Source organism: Fulmarus glacialis, unplaced genomic scaffold (genome assembly GCF_000690835.1).
Source record: "Fulmarus glacialis isolate BGI_N327 unplaced genomic scaffold, ASM69083v1 scaffold847, whole genome shotgun sequence".
Lineage (NCBI taxonomy): Eukaryota > Metazoa > Chordata > Aves > Procellariiformes > Procellariidae > Fulmarus > Fulmarus glacialis.
The window spans coordinates 1-22,089 of NW_009221054.1; the positions used below are offsets into that span (position 1 = coordinate 1).

At 34.8% G+C, this 22,089-nt stretch overlaps 1 protein-coding gene across 1 annotated transcript in view; it reads right to left on the reverse strand.

Moving 5' to 3' along the window:
• Nucleotides 1-1,381: 1,381 nt before the first annotated feature.
• Nucleotides 1,382-22,089, reverse strand: part of LOC104079046 (nipped-B-like protein) — a gene marked incomplete at its 3' end in the record, with an annotated part of 121,114 nt that continues 100,406 nt past the window's right edge. The window contains exons 11-16 of the mRNA XM_009580928.1: nucleotides 8,968-9,150; nucleotides 4,838-5,035; nucleotides 4,574-4,645; nucleotides 4,391-4,480; nucleotides 3,068-3,171; nucleotides 1,382-1,468 (exon numbers count right to left, since the gene is read on the reverse strand). Of these exons, the coding sequence (XP_009579223.1) occupies nucleotides 1,382-1,468; nucleotides 3,068-3,171; nucleotides 4,391-4,480; nucleotides 4,574-4,645; nucleotides 4,838-5,035; nucleotides 8,968-9,150 (734 nt within the window). The remainder of the gene's footprint in view (nucleotides 1,469-3,067; nucleotides 3,172-4,390; nucleotides 4,481-4,573; nucleotides 4,646-4,837; nucleotides 5,036-8,967; nucleotides 9,151-22,089) is intronic.

The window sequence follows — 22,089 nt, forward strand, 5'->3', positions numbered from 1 at the left end:
ATATATATGTATGTATTTGTAAAATCAACAGAAATCTGCAAATCGGAAAATCCCTATAAATTTCTTGCATAGAATGGCTTTAAGTCATTTGTTCCTTACACAAATGATGCTTAAAAAAATGCCCAAGTAGTTTTAAATATTCTCTGTTCTTTTTTCGCTCGTTATCTTGGAAATAAAAAGAAAATGCAAGTGCACTCTGCCTCTGAAAAACATCCTGACATGAACGTAGGATATCTTCACTGCACTGTAAAAGAAGCTTACTCCTTAGCAGAGGCTTTCTTTGCCATAATGATTTGAATCATGTTTAACAGGTTTTGAGAAAAATCTAAAACTTGTTTGGCTAAAGATTGCTTCTTTTTTTTAATCAAAGTTTTGTGTCTGAATTACAATCATTGGACAATTTCATTAACTGCTTAATAATCTTGAGTTTTACTACAAAAAGCTAAAAGAAAAACATAACTTTAAAAGCATTAGCATAAAGACTTAATCACAGTGAAGTAGAACAGGTAAACCAGCACCTTCTTTTCACTTATTTTTCATATTGCTGAAATAATTCAGAACCATATACTGAAACTTTGAAAACCCTACAAACTACCTAGATGAAAGTATTTAGGTACAAATAATGTGTCTCTGGTTTTCATTTGCAAGTTAAAATTCTTCCTTTCCAACATAATTAATTACTCTCTAATTCTGTAGATCAAGAGTTTTTTTCCCATAAAACTCAAGAACTCTATTCTTGTTAGAATATTGCTTTGACTAAAAAGTGTAGAAATAAAGAAATATATGAAATGTGAAATACTACGTATCAACCTCATAAAAACTCCAAATCCCCATGTAGTTTTAGGTATATCAGGAAAAAAACCCTAAAATTTTAAACTTCCTGTTAATTTTGTTTATATTGACAACGTTAACTTTGCAGCGTAAGAACAGACCTAAACAAAGCACTTCCTCCTTTCTTAATGCTCAGGAGAAGAATACACTCTACGTGAAAGCTGCAGCACTTCTTTCATTGTGTAAGGGATGTTTTATGGACACATAGCAAAGTAGCAAAGAGATGTCCAATGGTGCAAATTACACCAGTTACCATGAATGTTTCAGGATGAAACTATAATATTTAAAATGGAAACAAAAGAAAACTCAGTTGCTCCCAATACACCTGTTAGTTATCACTACTATAGTAAAACCTGTTTAGTACTGAAAAAATATAATCAATTGAATTTTACTTCAAATCTTAAAATTTGGCAATCTTGATCACATACATATTATATCAGAAATTCCTTTCACACACATACACGGTATTTGAAACTATCACTAAACTGGACTCAAATGAAGAAAACTCTATTCTATACCATGTTGTGAAATTAAGTAATTTGAAACTCACATGGTTAAGTAATGTAGAAAGCTTTGATCCATCTTGAATATTCTTCTCCAAAATATTCAGGACTTTTACTGTCTTATCTGTTGAGAGCTAAAGCAAGAAAAGAAACACATCAAACAACTGCAGGAACATAAAGGCTTCCAAATTGCTGAAAAGAATGTCCATGGGTGAAGGATAGAACTTGTTATATATTCTGAAACACTTAAATTGTAAGCAATTTGAGATAAGGATCAGATCTTGACTTCCGTGGTTTCTGACACAGCATGACTGAGAATGCTGATAATGTAAATAAACTAGGTGAAATATATTCTAAGATTGCAATCAAACTGCACTTTCAACCAGCAAAATCCATAGGAATAGATTTAAAATTGCATATCTGTCATTAATGTTGTATAGTTATACACTTTTGCTTCTAGAAACTGAAATTTACCAAATCCAAGTATCAATCACAAATTCTAACTGACCATATAGAGCTTTATTACGAGAAAATCCAAATTCCATGAACAAACAGAAATAAAATTCCCTGACACTTGAGTGCTAATAAAAAGGAAATGTATTCTTAATATCAGTGTTAACTTCGAAGAACTAGGACGTTGAAAAAAGTAACTCAAACTCACGTACTGATCTTCTACAGAATTATGATTAAATAATTTGTAGAATATGCTAAACCTGAGGAAAGCCAGTTTCACTCATCCAGATACTATTGACACTCACCTTTAGAAGCAATAAAATTCTGATTTTATGTGTATGTGTATGTATGTATGTATCTATGTGTGAAAAATAGGGACCAGAGGTTAAGGGTGAGAACTATGAGGAAAAAGAAACACTCAGGCTGACAACATGCTACAGAGGAAGGTAGGGAGATTGAAGAAAAGTCCAGGAAGAATATCGAAATTTTGGATTAAAGAAAACCCTTCAGAGTGACTTTTATAATAAATGTTCACAGACACTTTATAAACATAGTAAATGGTCATGAGCAGGCAGAGTAAGAGTTTAACATAAGACTGCCCAAAGCCAAGAGTTCCAGGAAGATAAGGAAAGCAAGAACATTGTTTCTAGAGGTGTGATACCAACAGTTTGCACCAACAAGAAGTTCCCTTGAACTGAAGTTGGGAAGAGTATGGCAAAGAAACCACAATATGCAGTCTACAAAAAATTAATCTTATAATCATCTGTAGTGTTAAATTTTCTAGGTTTGAAAGGCATTTTTGGAGAGACGAAGGAAGCAGGCAACTCAGTGTAATGCTGGCTGGACATCATACATTTACGTTGCACTGATGGCGTATATCAGAAAGGGTGGATTTTTTTACTTTGCCAGCAGGTTCTGATTTACTGTGGTTGCTCAACACCAGCTGTAAGGAGCAAAGCCTATAGGTTGATGTGCTTTTGTGAAAGTAGATTAAGTATTTTAGATTTCACTGCTCAGGCATTGGTATCACATATTGGCATATAGTCAGCATTGACACAGAGAAGGACCATTCAACAAAAATGTCTCAGCTTCAGAGACAGTAACAGTTAAGATGTGGTAATTTTTTAAGCATTTTAGCTAAGTCAGCAGAAGCACAACTGTTCACAGTATCTGTAACATGCACAGCTGAAGAGGATGGAATGTTATTACAGGAGACATGGGGTTTTTTATGTTTATCAAAATTATATGTTCAAAAAGAGTTAAAGACTATAAAGATGTACCTTGTCCATAATGCCCATTGCCTTGATCTTTGCAGATTCACTACCCAACTCACTAAGCTGATGCTTTCCCAGTAGCAATTCCTGTGGAATCTCATCATCATCGCCTTTAAAAAAAGAATTAAAAAATTAACAATCATATTTCTAATTAGACTTCAAGAAAATCAGTATTTTACAGCCAACATGAAAAAGCCAATTGAAGAAAAAGAACTGATTTTCCAAGTAGCTAGCATCTAATAGTTCCAAATAGTTAGCGTCTAACAGTTGCATCTGATGATGACAAATTTTGGTTGTGTTAAAACAATGACTACTTGTTAAATATGACTGGTTCTGAAATACCATTTAACAGCTTAACATGAGGCATCCATTTCTGAAAGTCACAAACTAAAAATTTTTAACATAGCAAACCCCATTTATTGCGGCTCTTGTGCCATCACCCTCACTTCAGTAAAACAAATTATTGTAGTCCTAATTTTAAAGTTCAAATCTGGGGAGGGGCAACAGATGAAAAACACATATGACATTAAGTACTTTGGGATACACTATGTCTTAATTGTATTTACCCTTACAAAAAAATCCATGACGTTACCAGACACAGAAAGAACCAATGACTTTACTATTAAGTCCAAGGTTGTACACGCTATTGCTTTAAAAACTGTAGTGATTTGTTTACTATGCTCCTTCCCTTGTTCTAATCCTGTGACAAAGATGGTAGGAACAAAATTAATGAATACTCTACCATCCATTTCAATAGAAAGTCACCTTGGTCAACCCAAACTACTTCCTCAGACACTTACGCCATGCTGGTTGGCTTTCCAGTGAAATGGATAACAAGCATACAGTGATACAGTGCCTCAGCCATAAATGCATAAGGACTCAGCTGCTTGAATTGAATAATCAAGCTCTGTTGGGTCAAAGGCCACAACAGATGCAAAATTATGTGCCTCAGACATTACTAGCAAGAGAACCATCTTATGTTAATGTTGTTTACAAAGATATGTTTGACAGAAGCTAACACACTAATGACATCCCAAAGAGGTATCCTTTCCACTCCAGGGGAATACTATTTGTCTCATTATGACTTATGCCCCTTTTGGATTCTGCAAGAAGGAGGAAAGAGGATCATCTTCCTGCAGTAGCAAGTGAAATTGGAAAGGTAAAGGCCACCACTCAAGGGGGAGGCTATATAAATGCAGTGTGCCCTAGGATGTATCACAGGCAATTAAATCACCAAGAAGGAATTTTGAAAATACTGAGATACAAAGTTTTTGGTGTTTCTTCTGTTTCTAATTGGGGAAAGCATTTTGAAATTTTCTGACATATTACCAAAAGCTGTAAAATCCATGTCTTCCAGATTTTCCAAAATATTCTCTATTGAAGCAGTAAACCTTTTGAAAGTCGAAGAATCCATCATTTCTGATGAAAAAAGAAATTTACAAGTAATTATTTTATATACAAAACAGAAAATGCAAAATACAAAACTGTAGAAAATAAATCTTCTAAAATTACCTTCAGGTGTTAGTTTAGGTTCATAAGCTTTCCTCTTCTTTTGTTTTTCTTTTTTCTTCATTTTTCTAGCCACTAATTAAGAAAATTAAGAAAATAAAGAGTGAAACAAATCTTTTCTCAAAAATGAAATAAAGGATAATTTACCTTTCTTACACTTGTATTCAATACTGCATGTAAAGGTGTTTATTTTAAAATGTTTAACATATCCCTTAAAAATGCGCTAGTATTATGGAATAAAATTAAATTTTTAAAATTATCAGTTACCCTCACTGAGGCTAGGGGGAGGAGAATAATCATCCATATCAGACTCATCGGGACTGCGATTACGGTAACGGCCACTACCAGAAGTCCTCCTTCCTTCATGATAATGACCACTTCTCCTATGGTCAGCAGAACTTCTTCTGTCATGTTCTTCATACTCCCAAGCTTCATCTCTATCCTTTTTATGTCTTTTACGAGAAGCTAGAAATGAAATGCATTTTCATTGTAAGTACAAAAATTCTACTTTCAATAGCTAAAAATTAAACATCTTTAAACATTTAAAAGGCGTGTAGATGTGGCACTTAGGGACATGGTTTAGTGGTGGACTTGGCAGTGTTAGGTTTACAGTTGGACTTGATGAAAGGTCTTTTCCAGCCTAAATAATTCTATGATTTGCAGGTTAAACACTGTTGTATAGGTGTTCTGTAAATCAAGTGAACACTCTAAAACTATTATTTAAAATTCTGTTACGGCATTATTCTAATTCTAATTATTCTAATTCTTTTGAATTACATGAAAACTATGCCTGAAACTGGTAAAGACACTAGCAACATTTAAAAATACAAATTTACAGGACATTTGTCCTTTTAAGCGAAGTAGGGAAAAAAAAAATCAAAATAAGTTTCATCCTTTCATAAGAGAACATTGAGATAATTTCTTCAGTTATCTAAATTGTGACTATTACTGGGTATCCATATTCCAATTCAGTGATTGCTTTGCCCATCTAACACAGCAAGTTCCAATGAGACTTGGCAATCTAGTTGCTTAAAGATACTCTGTTTTGCCAAGACAACTAAAATTTTGTCTTGATATATATTGCAGGAAATTCAGTGTAAAGGAGAAAGCTGGAGTCACAATTCTGGGCCAGACAACAACTCAGTATCACAGAAGGTTATTATAACCCGTTTTCAGTCAGGACCAAAAAGCCCAGCAGAAGTGAATGCTGAAGAAAGTAGGATAAATGGTCTATGCAGAAACAGAGATTTGGTGGAAATAAAGTGGGGGAACGGAATGGAGAGTTCTCTGTTATTTTCAAAGAAAGTCTTGTGTGTCTTGAAGGGGAGAGGGTGCTAAGATGTAATAGAAAAAGGATATGGAGGAGGAGGTAGATTCATTCATGAAACTGGCCAACTCTCCATCATCTATGTAACAGGATAACTGGGCTAGCAAAGAGATGTCTAACACAGATTGTACTGTGAAGATCAAAACAGCTCCAAAACATCACAGTCAAGACTAGCAGAGTTTATGCTTGTGAACCTGCATATAACAGCCCTGACATTTGTGTGTCTCTGCCAAAGTCTCCTGAAGTTTAGAGAGGTATGACTGCATATAGGGTTGTTTCTGAGTAAAATGGTTCCAAGCATTTGTACAGAACTGGAACTGAACTGACAAGTTCTTCCCACAACGCCAGTTTATTGAGAAGCATAGGAAACATACCAAGATATAGTCACACCTGGTATACCTACCACGATATAGTCAATGGTCAACCCAGGCTCAGAATTAATAAGAAAAACATTAAACCTGAGGTGATACTAATGCTCTGCACTCTAGAGAGCTCCCACTTCTGAAATCGTAGCACAAAACTTCTGCACAGCGGTGGTCCAAGTCTTTAAGGTAATAACTCAGTTCAGGGTTTGAGCTGTATTGCTTCCGGATCAGACTTGCTTCTGGAGGCAGTACAGTCATGTTCATGATGCCCGAGCTACTAACACTGTCTAAAATGGTTGAGAGTTAATTGCGATTGAAGAAATGGAGGGCTATCTTGGATACCTGGAGTGCGCATATTGGAGAAGAAAGTAAGTGTTTTGTGGGTAAAGACTTTACACATCTTAACTGATTCTTTTTCCCCACGAGACAGTATTTTTTGGAGGCAGATGACATCTGTCTCCACAGTTTACAGATCATCAGTATCAATTTAAGCTCTGTAGGATGAATTCTGACCCCAGCTACATCTCCATGAGAAAAGTAACTTCCAATATTGCTTTCCAGAAGAATTTTAAATTGACCAGTTTATCAATGCTGCACAACAAAACAGAATGTGTTATGGTTGTGCTGGCTCTGCAATGCAAGTAAGATGAACATGGGAACAGCTATTCACAATCACTGCTGTACAAAATCCATTTTGAAATAGATAAAATTGACAAAAAATTTAAATATTAATAACATTTCTAGAGTTATTATTGATTTTATACATAAATAGAGACTATTCAGAATATAAATACCCCATTTCCTTCTGAATTCTGCCAAACATTTATGCAGTAACACATTTAGCACTTATTGTATGAGAATTATTTCGTCAATTTTCAGTTTCTCACAATTTAATTTAATGGAATGTCCCTTCTTCATTTCTCCTCTTATATAACAATCACTATTTCACATTTTTTAAAGTTAAATTTCAGACAACCAAAAGAATTCTTCAATATTTATTCGTAATGGTACAAATCTATTCAGTTAGTTATTTGTTCAGTAATCTATTCTACTTGTCACAAATCTTTCATTCTCTTGATCATTTTGTCTCGTTTTAATTCAATTCAGTTCTACAGTATCCTTTGAGAAATATTATAATTTATTTTTAAACCAGATGTCCTCACTGAACTGTTTAGAATGATGGCCAGATCTCTTGAGTGGATAATGAACCTAGAATCCCTTAAAGTATATAATTACTGTGAAAGTTTTCCTTAATTTGCTTTACTTTGTATTTAAAAATTTCAACAGCCACTGTGGTTAATAGGTAGATCAAGGTATCTGAAATTCTTGACAATTCTCTCCATTCCCAACCAACTTAAATAATTTTGCTTTACTTATTTATTTTTTTTAATTCACTGTTACTAACATCATAAACACATGATATGATATGGTAAACAGAGAATATAGAATCCTGAATAAAGCAAATCATCATTAATCTTTTGCTATAACCAAAGACTGATTACAAATTACCTCAAGATCTCACACTCACGCTCAAAGCAGCATTACTAAGTTATAATTAAAAGGAAAAACAAACAAACAAAAGGACATTCTTTTCTGCTTCTTTGATAAAGATCAGAAGTATCGCTATTATAATTTTCATGTGTATGTGTGCATAAGCACTGCCTATCTGTTGGATGAGAACTTGAAACATATTAAAAAGCAGAACAAACAAATATTTCTCTTTTGGACCCTAAGAAAAACTAAAAAGCAAAACATTGTGTTTTACAAAAGTTTAGTGAGATGTTCATATAAGCAAAGGTCGAAAGAGTCTAAACTTGGGAAAAAATCATTATAAGCAAGACGCCTTCTCAGGTTAAGAGCAATAGGCAGTTCTCCTGTAGCCCTGCATGGGTAACACAGCTAAGATGTTAACGCAGACTGAACTGATTCACTCCGTTTTAATAGTGTTATTTTCAGTGTTGGCTAATTGAACTATCATAAAGACAAACTAACCATACTCTTACTAGCAAATAGGAAATCCCTTCCTAACTTAGAGGTATACAACAATCTTTTAACACTTAGGAACTTTATCTGATTGCACAGCAAAATTCTAACTACAAGCTTCCTCTCTTCCTTTGAAAACAGTTAATTCAAGAATAGTATCATCTGCAAATGATATTTTGAGAACCCATCAAATACCAGTTTTTCAAGCAATATGCCAGAGTAATAATAGAAGAAGAAATATTTTAAGAAACCTCTGGGCAGTAGGAGTCTCAATTTATCATGTCAGAAAAATTCAAGAGGGGATCCTTCACTTTTCTTATCAATAAAACTAAGAATAATTTAAGATTTATTTACTGAATTTTTTTTTTGCATACCTTTGTATGCAAGTTTTCTGTGCTGCTTTAGAGGATATTTTCCTTAATCTGATTGGCTAAAAATGTTTCATGGTACAACTGAAAAAAAAAAAAATCTAGGCAGCGGCTTCCCATAAGGTAATTAGGAAAAGAAATTTGTTAAATTGAATTGAAATCAAGTAATTTTTCTTTTAAAAAATTTTTCTTTCTTTAAAAGAAAAAAAGGGTTCTTGGCCAAGTAGTTGTCAGGACAGCAAACTTGTTTTCGTAAGTTTTAGGATAGCCAACTTAAAAAAAAAACCTGTATCTTTTTGTAAAAGCAAGTATTAGCTTTCTTTAGCAGTAGGAACAGAACAATGTACTACTTACATTCAAAAGCTTCTTCACTGTCATTGTCTTCGTCAGAACTGATTTCAGCATATTTTGGTTTCTCATTAACTGTGCTACGTTTGCGCTTGTTCATTTTCACACGTTCACAAAGTGGCATGGTGGATTCAATTTCTGCCAGGAGCTCAGGAGGCAACTCCTTTAACACTGACTGATCTATGCTACCTATTAATGGAGAGTAAGAAGAGCAAATGTGAACTTGAAGATAAAAGGAAGGGCCCAACACCTCAGTCCTTTCTCAGGAACCGCTTACAGTATATCCACTAATAGTACCACAGTTAGATATACCTGGAGGTATTTGACAGTGCTTTTTAAAGTTGCATTTACTGTTCACACTACAATTAGAAATTAACATAATAAATTGCATACACATCTCCTTCAATAAAATATTTTGTCAGGCATATAAACATAAACAAATTCAAATCAGTGAATTTCCTTTGTAAAAAGATGTCCCTGCTCTACTTCCACAAAATTTAGTCTTATTTCAGTTCATCCTCTGAATTCAACAGGTTTTCTAACAGTGTAGGTAAATTAAGGATTCTTTGTGCCTCATTGACAGTTCTGTTTATTCTCGTTCATATTATTTAGTGTACACATGACAGTAATCTTCCCTTTTCCCGTAGGCAGGGACAATTTGTGGCAGAACCTCTGGGGTCTTATCCCTAAATACAGGCCAAATGATTGACAACCCAACCTCTGCCTCAGATTTTTTCTTACCTCCTACTAGTAGTTTTATAATGCAACCCAAATTTTTGCTCAATTTTGTTACTAAGCAAAGTTGAAAGATTTTTATTTAATATAGACAAACAGCAAGCTGGACTGCATCTGGTTTCTCTTCCACAGAGGTAAACAGGTAGAAACATCACACCATTCTCATCACACTTTGAAACTACGATTAAGACCCATAGGCAGTCAGAACGAAGGAGATTTGCAGTCAAAATTTTTACAACTGACACAAGGAAATAAAATTAATTCAGAAGTATTTCTTGGGGTTTTGTTTATTTGATGTCTTATCTTTACTTATCAAAGAACCTATTGCACAGATTTGAAGATTATCAGACTAAACTGTTAACCTTTTTCCAACAACAGAACAAACATTTTTGTCATAAGCGCCTCTCTCTCCTTCCCAAGGCATAGTATGTTATTTAGACAGGAAATCACTTGCCAATTGCTATGCACACACACACACAATCCTCCAAAATATAATCTTCTGGATGATAATCCACTTTTTAATTGCATTCACTTTATCACTAACATAATTTTCTAAAATTTATTTCCATTTTTACACTAATATCTTATCTTATAATCCAAGACTAGTCTTTTTCCTTTTTTTCTTTCCCTCTTTAAACATCTCTAACTGGAATTAGAAGAGCCTTAGTAGGAGAAAATAGTTTTGTCCAAACTTTTTGAACAGTTTTCCAAAAAGTCTCATGTATTTCTGATTTCACATATATCTACATTCACAAAAATTGCCTCCAAGCAATGAAACTCATGATCAGAAAATTATTTTTCTGTAATTCTCAAGTATGTTCAGCAAGTCATCTCATTTATGTGCATTTTTTAAAAAGATTTATTAAAATACTGGGCTTTTCAAACTGAAGTAGGGAAATATCTATAAAGCAAAACTAATAGCCAAAGTTGTCCCTGCTTCCCCCATGCTGTGGTCACACTTACTTATTTGTGTTCAGTTGCCATCCTTAGATAATGACCACCTGCCAAAGTTACCTAAATTCTCAATATTGCTTTCAAAAATGCTAGGAAACATTTCACAGTGTGGTTGACCATGTTACTGTAACATGATTACCCTTTACAGGCTGGGCACTTGATTGAAGATAGGCAGAAATATGCCAGCATGGACAGATCAGTTCCTCTATGTGTACCAACAGCTGACTGGATGACAGCCAGGTCTAATCTGGATGCTGCATAGACGTGTACCTGAGTGGTGGTGTCCCCACACTAATACTTCATGCCTTTTTGTATGCCTATACAGTGCCTGAAGAGATTTAGGTTATATCCAGCCCCAGACTACAGGAAAATCCACATACACAAGTTCTAAGACAATTTCCACACATGAAATCGCTAGAGGGCCTCAGATCCTGGTTCTCTAACACGTATTCTCAATTTTATACACTGTTGGTAATTTCATTGAAATCAGCAGGACTATACACATAGCATAAAGCCTACAGTAAATCTGGCCAAACAATGACATTGCAAAAGCCAGCTACAAGTAAAGGAACAAAAGTTGCATTAAATCCCCAAACAACAAACAAAAATCACAGGCTACTACTCTCCTACCTCCTAGAAATATCTATTCTTGATTTCCTTATTGATTTTGTTCCCGGGATAGAACTACTCAAATCTTGAAAAATAAATCAATTGCCACAGGATTAATTAGATATCAATGAAAAAATAAAAATGCAACTACTTTAAATGTTTGGAAAATTAACTTTATTTCCTTCTCAAAAGTTCCAAGTTTTCTATGTTCTCCAGAGCTAAATTCAACTAATGCCTGAATTGCTCTCTCTCCTCTTACAGATATCTCAGATGACAGTATAAGCTTACCCTTTTTTCTTTTATTAGGGAATATGTAAAGCTTTCTTTATTCAAGTAGGGAACAGCAGAAAAGAGAACAAATAGAATTGCTGTAAAGTTCTCTATAAGCTGTCTTTAAAGTTTTTGTTTCTGCCACAATGTTCCCTGGAGCAAGTCTGCCGTATGCCCAGTTTCCTTAGCTGCTGAGGATTGTAAATAACCAAATCTAAAAAGAGCTTTACTCATGCAGTACAAAGAAGTTAAGCATGACTGCACATGTATCTACAATTCTGATATACATGGAAAAGGACTCCCCATCCTTTCTGAAGAAACCCAGGGATATTATACATTGTGGGACTCCAGTCAAGAGCGTGTTAATATTTATTTTACTCTATTACTTGTGTTATGTTGAGTCAGGGCAATCCAATCTTCAGCAGAAACATCTTACTAAATTCCTTCTTTTGTACCTCCGTATTTTATAACGAAGGTACTGTTTATTTGTTCAGGGTAGTAAAGAAATACTTAAGAAAATCCAGTTCACCATAAGAATCCAGTCACATGGTAACAAACATGTTAATGCCCTTTCAGTTTACGGGATACTTTTCAAAAACAATTAAAAGAATATACAACACAAACCACTTTGAAAGTATCTACAAAAACATGTGTGATCACCTTCAGTTTTTCAATTTCTTTGATAAGTTTGCTAAGACCTGGTACCTACTTTCATCAGTTACATTCACCTCTAGTTTGCACGGCTTTTTAAATAGCTAAGGAGAAAGTAACTTTACCAAAAAGTTACTCCACAAGTTCATAAAAATGCCCCCATCAATTGGCTTTCTGAAGAACTGTCCTCATCAACGGAATAACTCAATTTTTTGCAATGTGTGTGATCAGGGTACACAGTATGCCTGAAATGGGCTATAGGCAATAGTGTTCTTCAGACATCACTTACACATATTCTTAAAGCTGCTGCAACTATTAAAACAAACAAAAAAAACAGAAGGAAAGTACCATCATAAGTACCATTCTTTGTCTCACTGTAAAGAACAGCATGCTAACAAACTCCACGTTAGTGAAACTGAAGGGCAAGTCACACAATAGCTGTAAGAACAATTAATCTCAAAGAACTGTATACATGAACAGCCACTTCTTCTTCAGTGCTTCTGCAAACGTATGCAATGCTGTCCACGACTTACATACTAGTTGCTTGCTGAAGGAAGAACAAGCTCTTGTTTTTTGTTTGACTGCCATTATCAAAAAGTTTCTTAGAGAAGGTATTCAAGAATCTTCAGCTGTTACTGAATATCCACTGACCATCAAGATAGTTGTTTTCTCACCAAGCAATTCTTGACAAAATTAGTCAGTTAAAGATCAGCCAGAGAATCTCAGCTAAAAATTAGTTAGTCTATAAGCCTCCTCCCATATTCTATTTTAACCTGGGAAGCTTTTCAAAGGGTTTTGCCATATATAGTAGGAAGATTTCTGCAAATATATAGTGGATGTAGTATTTCCCTTCTTCACGTATGGCTTAAAAAAAGAATGGAAAGGCACAGATCCGATTCAAAGTTCAGCATCGCTTTTTGTTCGTAACTTGATGGGTACTTTCCATCAAGTAGAACAGCCTTTAACTTTCGCTAATATTTACGCATATCTAATCTTTAGAAGGATCCAAAATCACTTTGCTTTGAATTTGCAAGTCAAAGAGATCTCCCTGATCTAGGCAGATGAATGCCTTCAAGAGAGGTTGAACATTAAAAAAAAGGTAACATCATTATGGACTTTTACTGGATCCATTCAATATGGACAGCACAATTATTTTTTGACACAAAATCAGTGTGTTCATATTAGTTTCACCTGGCTTGATATAACAACTTCAAACAAGCAGCTATGGAAAAGGGAATGATGCTTGCTGATGCTTAGGTCAGCTTTCCAGGATCAGAGAGGCTGTTCCTGCCATAAAATCAAAACCAACACTAATAAACTCTGTTATCTTCTCAGTAATGATCTATCTTTGCTTTCCAAACTATGGAAAACAAATGTATAGTTTACATTTTGATGCCATTTCGTATGAACTAACAAGTCATCAAGATTCAAATACATTTAGAAACCTAAACTCCGAATTGCTATTTCCATAACTATAAGAGATAGCCATACAGTGGAAACAATCTGTATCAGTTTGCTTATATGGTTACTTTTAAAATACTTGTGACATCAAAATGGCCTGTTTGCACATACATCTATTGTGGCAAATGAACAAGTGCTTGAAGAAAAACTGCCCCTGAAGTTCATTTCAAAACTGAGGTTTATGTTAATGAAGTCTTTTGCATAAATTAGCCTCCCATAAATATTGTCTTTTCCATTTCCATGTGCTAGTAGTTTGTCATAAGCAAAACTGCAGTTAATGCAATTTCATATTTGTAATCTCTATATATATATCTTGTATTTTTAAATGCAACTTTTCCCAGCTATCAAGACATTATATAAAAGAACACCAGCGTTGAGAGGGAACAGTGCCACTTGTTTGGGGTGAGGATATGAATCTTAACTTTGCATTTCTCAGTGCTTAGAAATTTAAGTTTAACCACTCCTCACATTCTTGAACTTCTACACTAATGAATTGCCACACATCTTCATTTTGACATTAAAAATAAAAACCTACAGACTGCAGCTCAATTTTGCACTCCTCTTGCTCCTTTTTTGCCACAGAAGTCATTACCTGCTACTGGACTCTTCCTATTTTGCTGATGACTAGTATATCCAGTCTTGCTGTTATTCCACAGAGGCCAAGCTCATCTTCCTTACATGTCCTCTCTGAGCATTTGATAGAGGATGTTCCTTGTTTATGTGTCACCAGCTTACTGCCTAACTTTCTCAAGTAATTTTGGATTACTGCTATAACTACACTGGTAAACTCTCCTATGTCAGAAATAAATGCAGGAAGGAAAGCAATTTATTTCTGGATTAGCTCAAACAATATTCAGACTCTGTGCTAAATCAAATAAAATGCAGTCTTACTCCATAACAAGAGTGCCTTCTTCTTGTTGGATAGCCATGTCATTGTAACTACAACAGCACAGACTCACAGCTTAATTCTACTACAACCACTCATGCAGATAAGGTTCTATTTTAGATAAAGAACTAAAAGAAAAAAGAGGGGATAAAAGTACTTCCCTACTTTATAAAGATGTTTGGAAAATAAACACCCTTTAAAAATAGTTAAATACTGTTACAGTATAGCACTCAGGCACTATAGTGCTAAGGGCCACATGACTACCTGTGGTTAATGAACAGCTTACTGGTTAAAGCTGAAAATTTTTGGCTCTGTCTCAGTGTGCAAATTTAATGATATCCTTTCCACCAGACTTTCCCTTAAAATGCTCCAGTATGTTCTTTACATGTCGCATTGAGTCCTTGGTGATCAGACTCCCTTGCCCACCAGCTTCACACTCCTCCAAATAATTCTGTGCCCTGGAGAGTTTCAAGAACAGAAGGGAAACACAGGGAAATTGCAATCCTTTTCTCAAAGAGGAATTTAAGGCATGAGGAAGGCACATCTGCTCATAAGACATAAGTTCCATTTTTATCTCAATACCGTATCATCAGTTGAAAAACATACCATCAAATGAATACTGGTGAAAATAATCTGAGAAGCAGTGCGTTTACTCCAGCGGCTTTCTTCTTTCCTCTCCCATTCTCTGCCTTAAACTTTATGAAAGGATATAAAGCTACATCCTATAGACAAGATCTAACCCTTTATTGAGCTTCTTACCCTCACCTTCTGACTATATCCATGAAGGGATAACTCCTGAGCTCAGCTCATACACACACACACCAGAAAGAGGGTGGGAGACTGAGATGCCCTCACCACCACCCAAGGGACTGCGCCCACAGAATTCTCTGCTGCAATGAATTTGGCAGAAGGGAGAGAAATAGCGTTAGGACGAAGTATGTCCTATATCATTCCATAGAACCTGCTTGAACACATCTTTCAAAATCATTTTTCCTCATCTGCCCCAATACTGGCACAAAGGGAAGGCTCCCAGCCTTGGGCTAAACAAAAGAAGAGATTCAGACTCCCTGCTTATACCCCAGTCCTCACCTCTGGCCTTGAAAAATTGGACCCAGCCAGGTTGATGGGTCAGAGAAGAATCTCTGGCTAAGCAGCACAGATTCAAAAAGGATTTTGCAATAGTACAAAACACTCTCAGAAGCAAGAAACATTTTCTGATGGAGGGAAGAGATTTCCCAAGAGCACTCTGAAAGATCCACGCAGAGAGCAGGGAATATACCCAACATGCACTTTCTGAAGATGCCAAGAGAACTCACATTTACATCGGTATCAACAATTTCCTCAAGCTATCTGATTGCTGGTGGCAACTATAGCCACAAGTTATTTTATTCCTTATTGCTATTCACTGGCTTTTTGTCTTTATAAAAATTGATAAAAGGAGGCTAGAGCAGTCTAGTTTTGCAAGATACTTCACAAAAGATATAGCAGTACTCAGAGTAAAATAGAGCAAGATTGACAATTGAAATAAATGCAGTGCTACACAAAACCCCTCACTTTTATAAACCAGAATCAGGGGATTGCTTTTGGATTTCACTGTCATTGCTTTTGAACATATGCACTGAAATTTAAGCCAACTCAATTTATTGTATTAAAAAGTTAAGGTGTTTTGTATAGTTGCAAAACACAGCACATAATTTTCTGTTACTATTAATGTTTGGAATCTGAAATTTATGATTAATGCATTTTCCCAGCCATGTATTCCGATTAATTTAAAAACTGAGCCATGAGGCCTCACTTAAGAAAAAAAACCTTAATTAAATAAAATCAAATTACACCTCATAATTTTTCTTCTCATAAAAGAAAGACTCTCATATAAGCAGTATAATACAAGCAAGATCTTTGCAGAGAGTAAGCAAAGCAAACACCATGATTTACATCTGATCTGTGACTATAGGCACATCAAGAAGATCTGCTTTTTCCTTACTCTATCATGGAAATATTCTCAGCCTTTAACCCTGAAAATATCCCGTGAAGCTACTCTTGTTTTGCTTCTTCACAGTAACTTAACTGCATAAGCAACAATAACAAAAGATTGCTGATGTTTTAGCTTTTAATATAAAATACTACAGGAAAGTTGCTCAAAAGATAATTAAACAATACGTATATTTAAGTAACTTTATTTGATGCAAACAACAGTTTGGTAATTTGAAGAACAAAAAAGGTCTCATCCTTTTCGTTTCTGTTCATTCATAATGTTCCCATGGAGCAAAAATAAATTCCAAATTTCAAGTAAAGTAAACATTTTAAATTTTCTTACACAAAAACAGTTACCTACGACAGCTAAAAATGTCGAGCAACAGAAAAGTTAATTTACCAGAAGCAAATGTGAGGCTTTCCCTTATTTGTATTTTGCCAAATTTACTCTTTGTTTAGAAGAAAATTCAAACCAAAAATTTTAAGCACATACCCCTGCACATAAGCCAAGAAATAACATCCATATTTAGATACTTAGACACATGAACAGGTCTGCATTGCATGTTGCAATTGACATCAAACAAATTGCTGGCCCACATTTTTACATACTGCAATGCATTTTCGCAAAAATTATTTATGCAAAATAGACTTAGCTATTCCCAGAAGTTAGAGGAACCTGATCAAGCATCCACATCCACAAACCAAAGGCAGTTTCAGACTTTCAACAAATTGCTGTGACAAATTAGGTAATAAATTTCTATCACTTACATGTGCCAAAGTAATTTTTCAAAAACGAACTAACTAAACAATGCACTCCTAAATATGCAAACAGACAAAGCATCATATTTCAGATGAACCAAAGTACAATGAAACTAGTGGGTTTGGTCAAGTTTATTGTTGCTGCTAAGAACTAGATGTGCAACATGCAAAGTTCACTCTTACTATCCAGAGAAAACTTAAAAACAACTATGAGAGCAAGAATTGGAATATTTACCTTAGCGGCAAAGAGTAAAGTAGGAAATAACTAAAGCAGCCTCCAGGCACTGTGCTCAAAATGTCTCCTATTGTACTGGTAAAAGACAACACAAGAAAGGACTCCAGTGTACAACAGCTGAATTCCTGCTATGTCCAACACCTACTTCTGAAAGACTAGCACCAAAAATGAAGGCCTCATTGTACATTTGTATGTACAATGCCCATACAAATCCCAACATAGTCTCAGGGATAGGACAGACACACCATACCTAAAAAATCCCTGCAAGTAAGAACCATCTATTCTGCTGCAAAGCACACTAGAGACATGAGATCTTCCTAGACTACTGGATTGGATGGGTTATATATAGTTTGGTTTTGGCTTTTGACTAAACAATGCCTGGAATATTTTTCAAACTGTGAACCTGTTCAATCCAGAAAGGAGAAAAAAATTAATCAGGGCTAAATGGACAAAGTGTATATTAAAATGGATCCTCTGCAAGCCCACACATCTTTAAATACTTTTAATGCCACAAGGGACAGCCAGTTCCTCTTTTAGTCTAGTTAAGTTGAAAAGAGGTAGTCACTAATATCTCAGAAAAGAGGAATACTGTAGAATTCTTATGAAAGTGATGTTTTTTTCCTAAAATTCCAGTTAAATTTAGAGTTAAGAGAAGCTTTAAAGACTTCAGCTGAGAAGAATCATTATAAGCTTCTTGTTGTAAACCATGAAATAGATCCTTTTTTTTCTGAAATGTGGCATAATTGTCTGTAGAGCTTCAGAGAACTTTATGACATGCTTGATCCATCTGGTGGTGCGTGCACTTGCAAGCAGCTTTCGTCCGGCCTTCCCACATGCAAATGCAGTTGCTACTAGGAACTCCAAGACAGTGATTTCAAATTTCAGATTTGTGGAATTATAGACTTTCACAATGGTAATCTTTACAAAAGCACAACCTTTAGTAAGCAAGCTGAGTTGCAGTTTTTTCCTTTCCAAAGGAAGTATGTTTTCAGTCCAGTTATTTCCTTGCAGCACAGCTGCACGCCCCACTGATTTCAGTGAGTACAACAGCATGTCTGTTTCAGCATCAACAGAATGTTATTTTGGAAATAAATTTGAGTGAACCCTAAAATTTGCTTGACGTGTTAATATCCATAAGCTATTTTTCTCAAAGATTTGCCAATTTTGTCCTTATAGAAGTCCTATACATGAAGGATTTAAACAAATGTTTAAAATTGATACTCCCTTTTTGTCCTTTTCAGCTGTACCACAAGGTATTCATGAGTAGCTCTGCTGTGTTAACTAGAAGTCTGTGAGAGGCATCACAAGTTGGCTCACTGAGCCAATACAATCTGGACACAGCTTTTCATCCTGGAATACTCCCTTTCTTGTCACTCCTACCTAGAAGATGAGCACCTAAGTGATTACCCTGCTTCACAAGTAAGACTATTTCCAGCAGTGCTAGAATTCAAAGATGGACCATCACATTACACAAATGCCAAATCATAGTTACAATAGGCTGTGAAAAAGTCACCTGGAATTAAAAAAAAAACAAAACAAAACCAAAAAACCCCACCAACCAACAAACCACACAAGCACAGAATACAGGAAAATCTAGAAGCATTGTTTTAACTCTACGACATGAAGATGATTAAGCAGTATATTTTTTAGTTGATTCTGTAAGAATATGTATGAAGAGCACCTTTGAAGAAATGGCAAATTTTCACTCAAATTTCAGATTATAGCAGCAGAGAACGCAGTATATTTAGGAAGACTTGTAGTGAGCAACAAAAACCTGTGTTTAAAGTTCTGTGTTGTACAGATAATGAAATCCTGTAACAATCTACACAATGAAGGAGCAGCATTCAGATCAGAGGTTTAGGTGATATTGGAAGACCCAAAAAGGTGTTTCTGCACAAGTCTTAAAAAACAGGCACTCATTTGTCCTAGAACTAAAACTTACATTATATATATGGTGCTTATTTGGGAAAAGCAATCCTTCAAACATATTATAAACCAACTCAGACATCTCCTTACACTGACAGTTACAGTTTCTCTCATTACTCATATCTGTTTCATACTTTAACAAAGGAAAATTTGTCTTGTTCAGAATGCAGTAACTGTGAAACTGTTAACAGCTCCCATCCCAACACAGCTGATCAGTATAGCTCTAAGAAGCAGCAGAGAAGGTATTCGCTGAAGCTCTGAAAAGAAAGAATAGCAAACATGACCTCCTCATTGCAGGCACAAACTCGAAGGGAAAAGTTTCATGGATCCCCCAACAACATACATTTGCATTAAAACCAGAATAAAAGGCAGTCACAGATATTTAAACCAGAAGAAAAAAGGGTTACAATTCATTCTGACCCGGACCAAACAGGCCACAAATTTCACCATAAGACCCCTTAACAAAAATACTATGAAAAAAAATTCTGTAACTTTCCTCTGAGCTAGAGTGAATCTTTCAGAAAAATGCTCAAAGGTCAGGAGAGAGAGAAAAAAGTTGCTTCTTCCTTGTAACTGCGAAAAGGGACTGTTGGGATCATTCAATATTAACAGTCGCATACTACAGCTATCCCTCCCATTCATATAATACCTTAACAAAATTTCAAACCTGTCTATAAAATTTTATTAAAATGTTACTTTGTCTTTTTGCAATGCAAAACATCCAGAAGTACAATGCAAAAAGATCCACACGCACAATAAAGGTATGATTTTCAAATTTAAAATTTACTGAAACAATGTAAAAAGTTATATAGACTTCCAGTTTGCAAAGCATTAATTTTAGCTTAGAACAAGTCAATTTTACTGAGTTTTATAATGAATGGGCATTAGCCCCTTAAGACAGAATAACTATCTAAATGGTGTTTTGAACTAGCTCAACCAATCCTATTTTAAACTGGATTTCAGATAAATCACAGCAACGATGATGTACGTGGCAAAGCCAGGAGAAGACATTTTCTTGGGGGAGGGATGGATGACAAAGCAAAAACAAAGGATAAGAAATACAAGGAAGTAAAATAAGGAAAGATAAAGCAAAATATACTAAGCTACACGGAATAAGAGGGATGTGAGAAGTGGAATAATGATGCTAAACTCAACACTAGAAAAGATTTGCTACAATCTGTTAAGAAATGTAGGATGAACTAAATAAAGAATGTTTATGAAAATCACATTTCCTAGTGTATTAAAATGTTTATAACTAAAAATAGCACAGAGTAAAACAGTGAACACTATTTCTCTCAACTGGAGTGAGGACATTGTGGCAAGGGCATGAGTATTTTCTATATCAACCAGTTGTTGACAAAGAGATTTTGGCTTATGAAAAAATACCTTTATAAATTATGAACCTTTTCAAACATTGGAGTTCACCTAGTTATTTAGCATAATAAATTCTAGGAAGTAAGTCACCAGGAAGTTGGGCAAAAAAAATTGTAAAACTAAAAATACACATGAAAAATCTGAAGTTCAAAGACACCTTCTCCAAAATCTGCCTGGCTGAACATCAAAACTTGATTTGTAAGAGAAACATAGTTACAATATTATTCTTTCCATGAAACCTATCTCTAGAATCGTTGTAAGAACCTTATTCTGAATACGACAGCAAAAAGACTGATATCAGATTCAAACATTTTCTTTCCCCGGAAAGTATGTCCCAAGTTCTTTGAGAGTATGTCAGAAACACATGACTTCAGAAAACAAAAAATACACAAAAACATTGCAGAAAAATTATAAACCTGACTTCAAAATTAATGCGTTGCTCATGTGTGATACAGCTACTAGACTCATGCCAATCAGACAAGAGTCATTAAAAAGTTTACACATTACTAAAACATTCTACATAAATAACCACAGACAACACAGACTACAAAAAAAGTACTTCAGAAACATTTTACAAGGCACACATGCACTGTATATGGCTCCAAGGACTCTAAAAATTAGTGATTTTCTGCACATAGAAATGTGTGAATTCAAAATCTATCCTTCTGAAACTAAAGCTGCGTTCCATCAGAAAGTTTTCAGTATTCTCTACCAAAACCATAAAGGTTTCATTTGAAATCTTTAGACTAAACTGATGTCACTGACTAAACAGAGATGTCAAAATTTTATGTCTAACTCTAGATAACTATTACTAAAAATGGAAATTTTGCCTGTTTTGAACCTCAAAAAAAGACAGGGCAAATGCTCATATTTCCAGGATAAAGAGAAAATATTTAACAAGGAGGCTAATATTTTACAAATAAGTAATACACTTCCTGAATTATTAAGTCTTCAAGAGTTAATACAAACAGGTTAGTAGATAGAGAACACATGTAACACAATAAATTCATTATACAGATATCACCTCTGTATACGTGCACATAAACGTAGTTATACATTCACAAAGATGATTTCTACACTATTTCTTATCAGATCAACTATGTAAGAAAACATTTTAATCTTGAATTCATTATATACCTGGAAATGCATTCATAAATCATCCTGTATACAGCTGAAATCCTCAATCCTGCCACATGATTTGTCTATTTTGAGACATGACAACTCTATCAACATAACTATGTAAGAAATTTAAATGCTTTAAATGCTAAGCAATAAAAGAGAAATTAATCCTGAC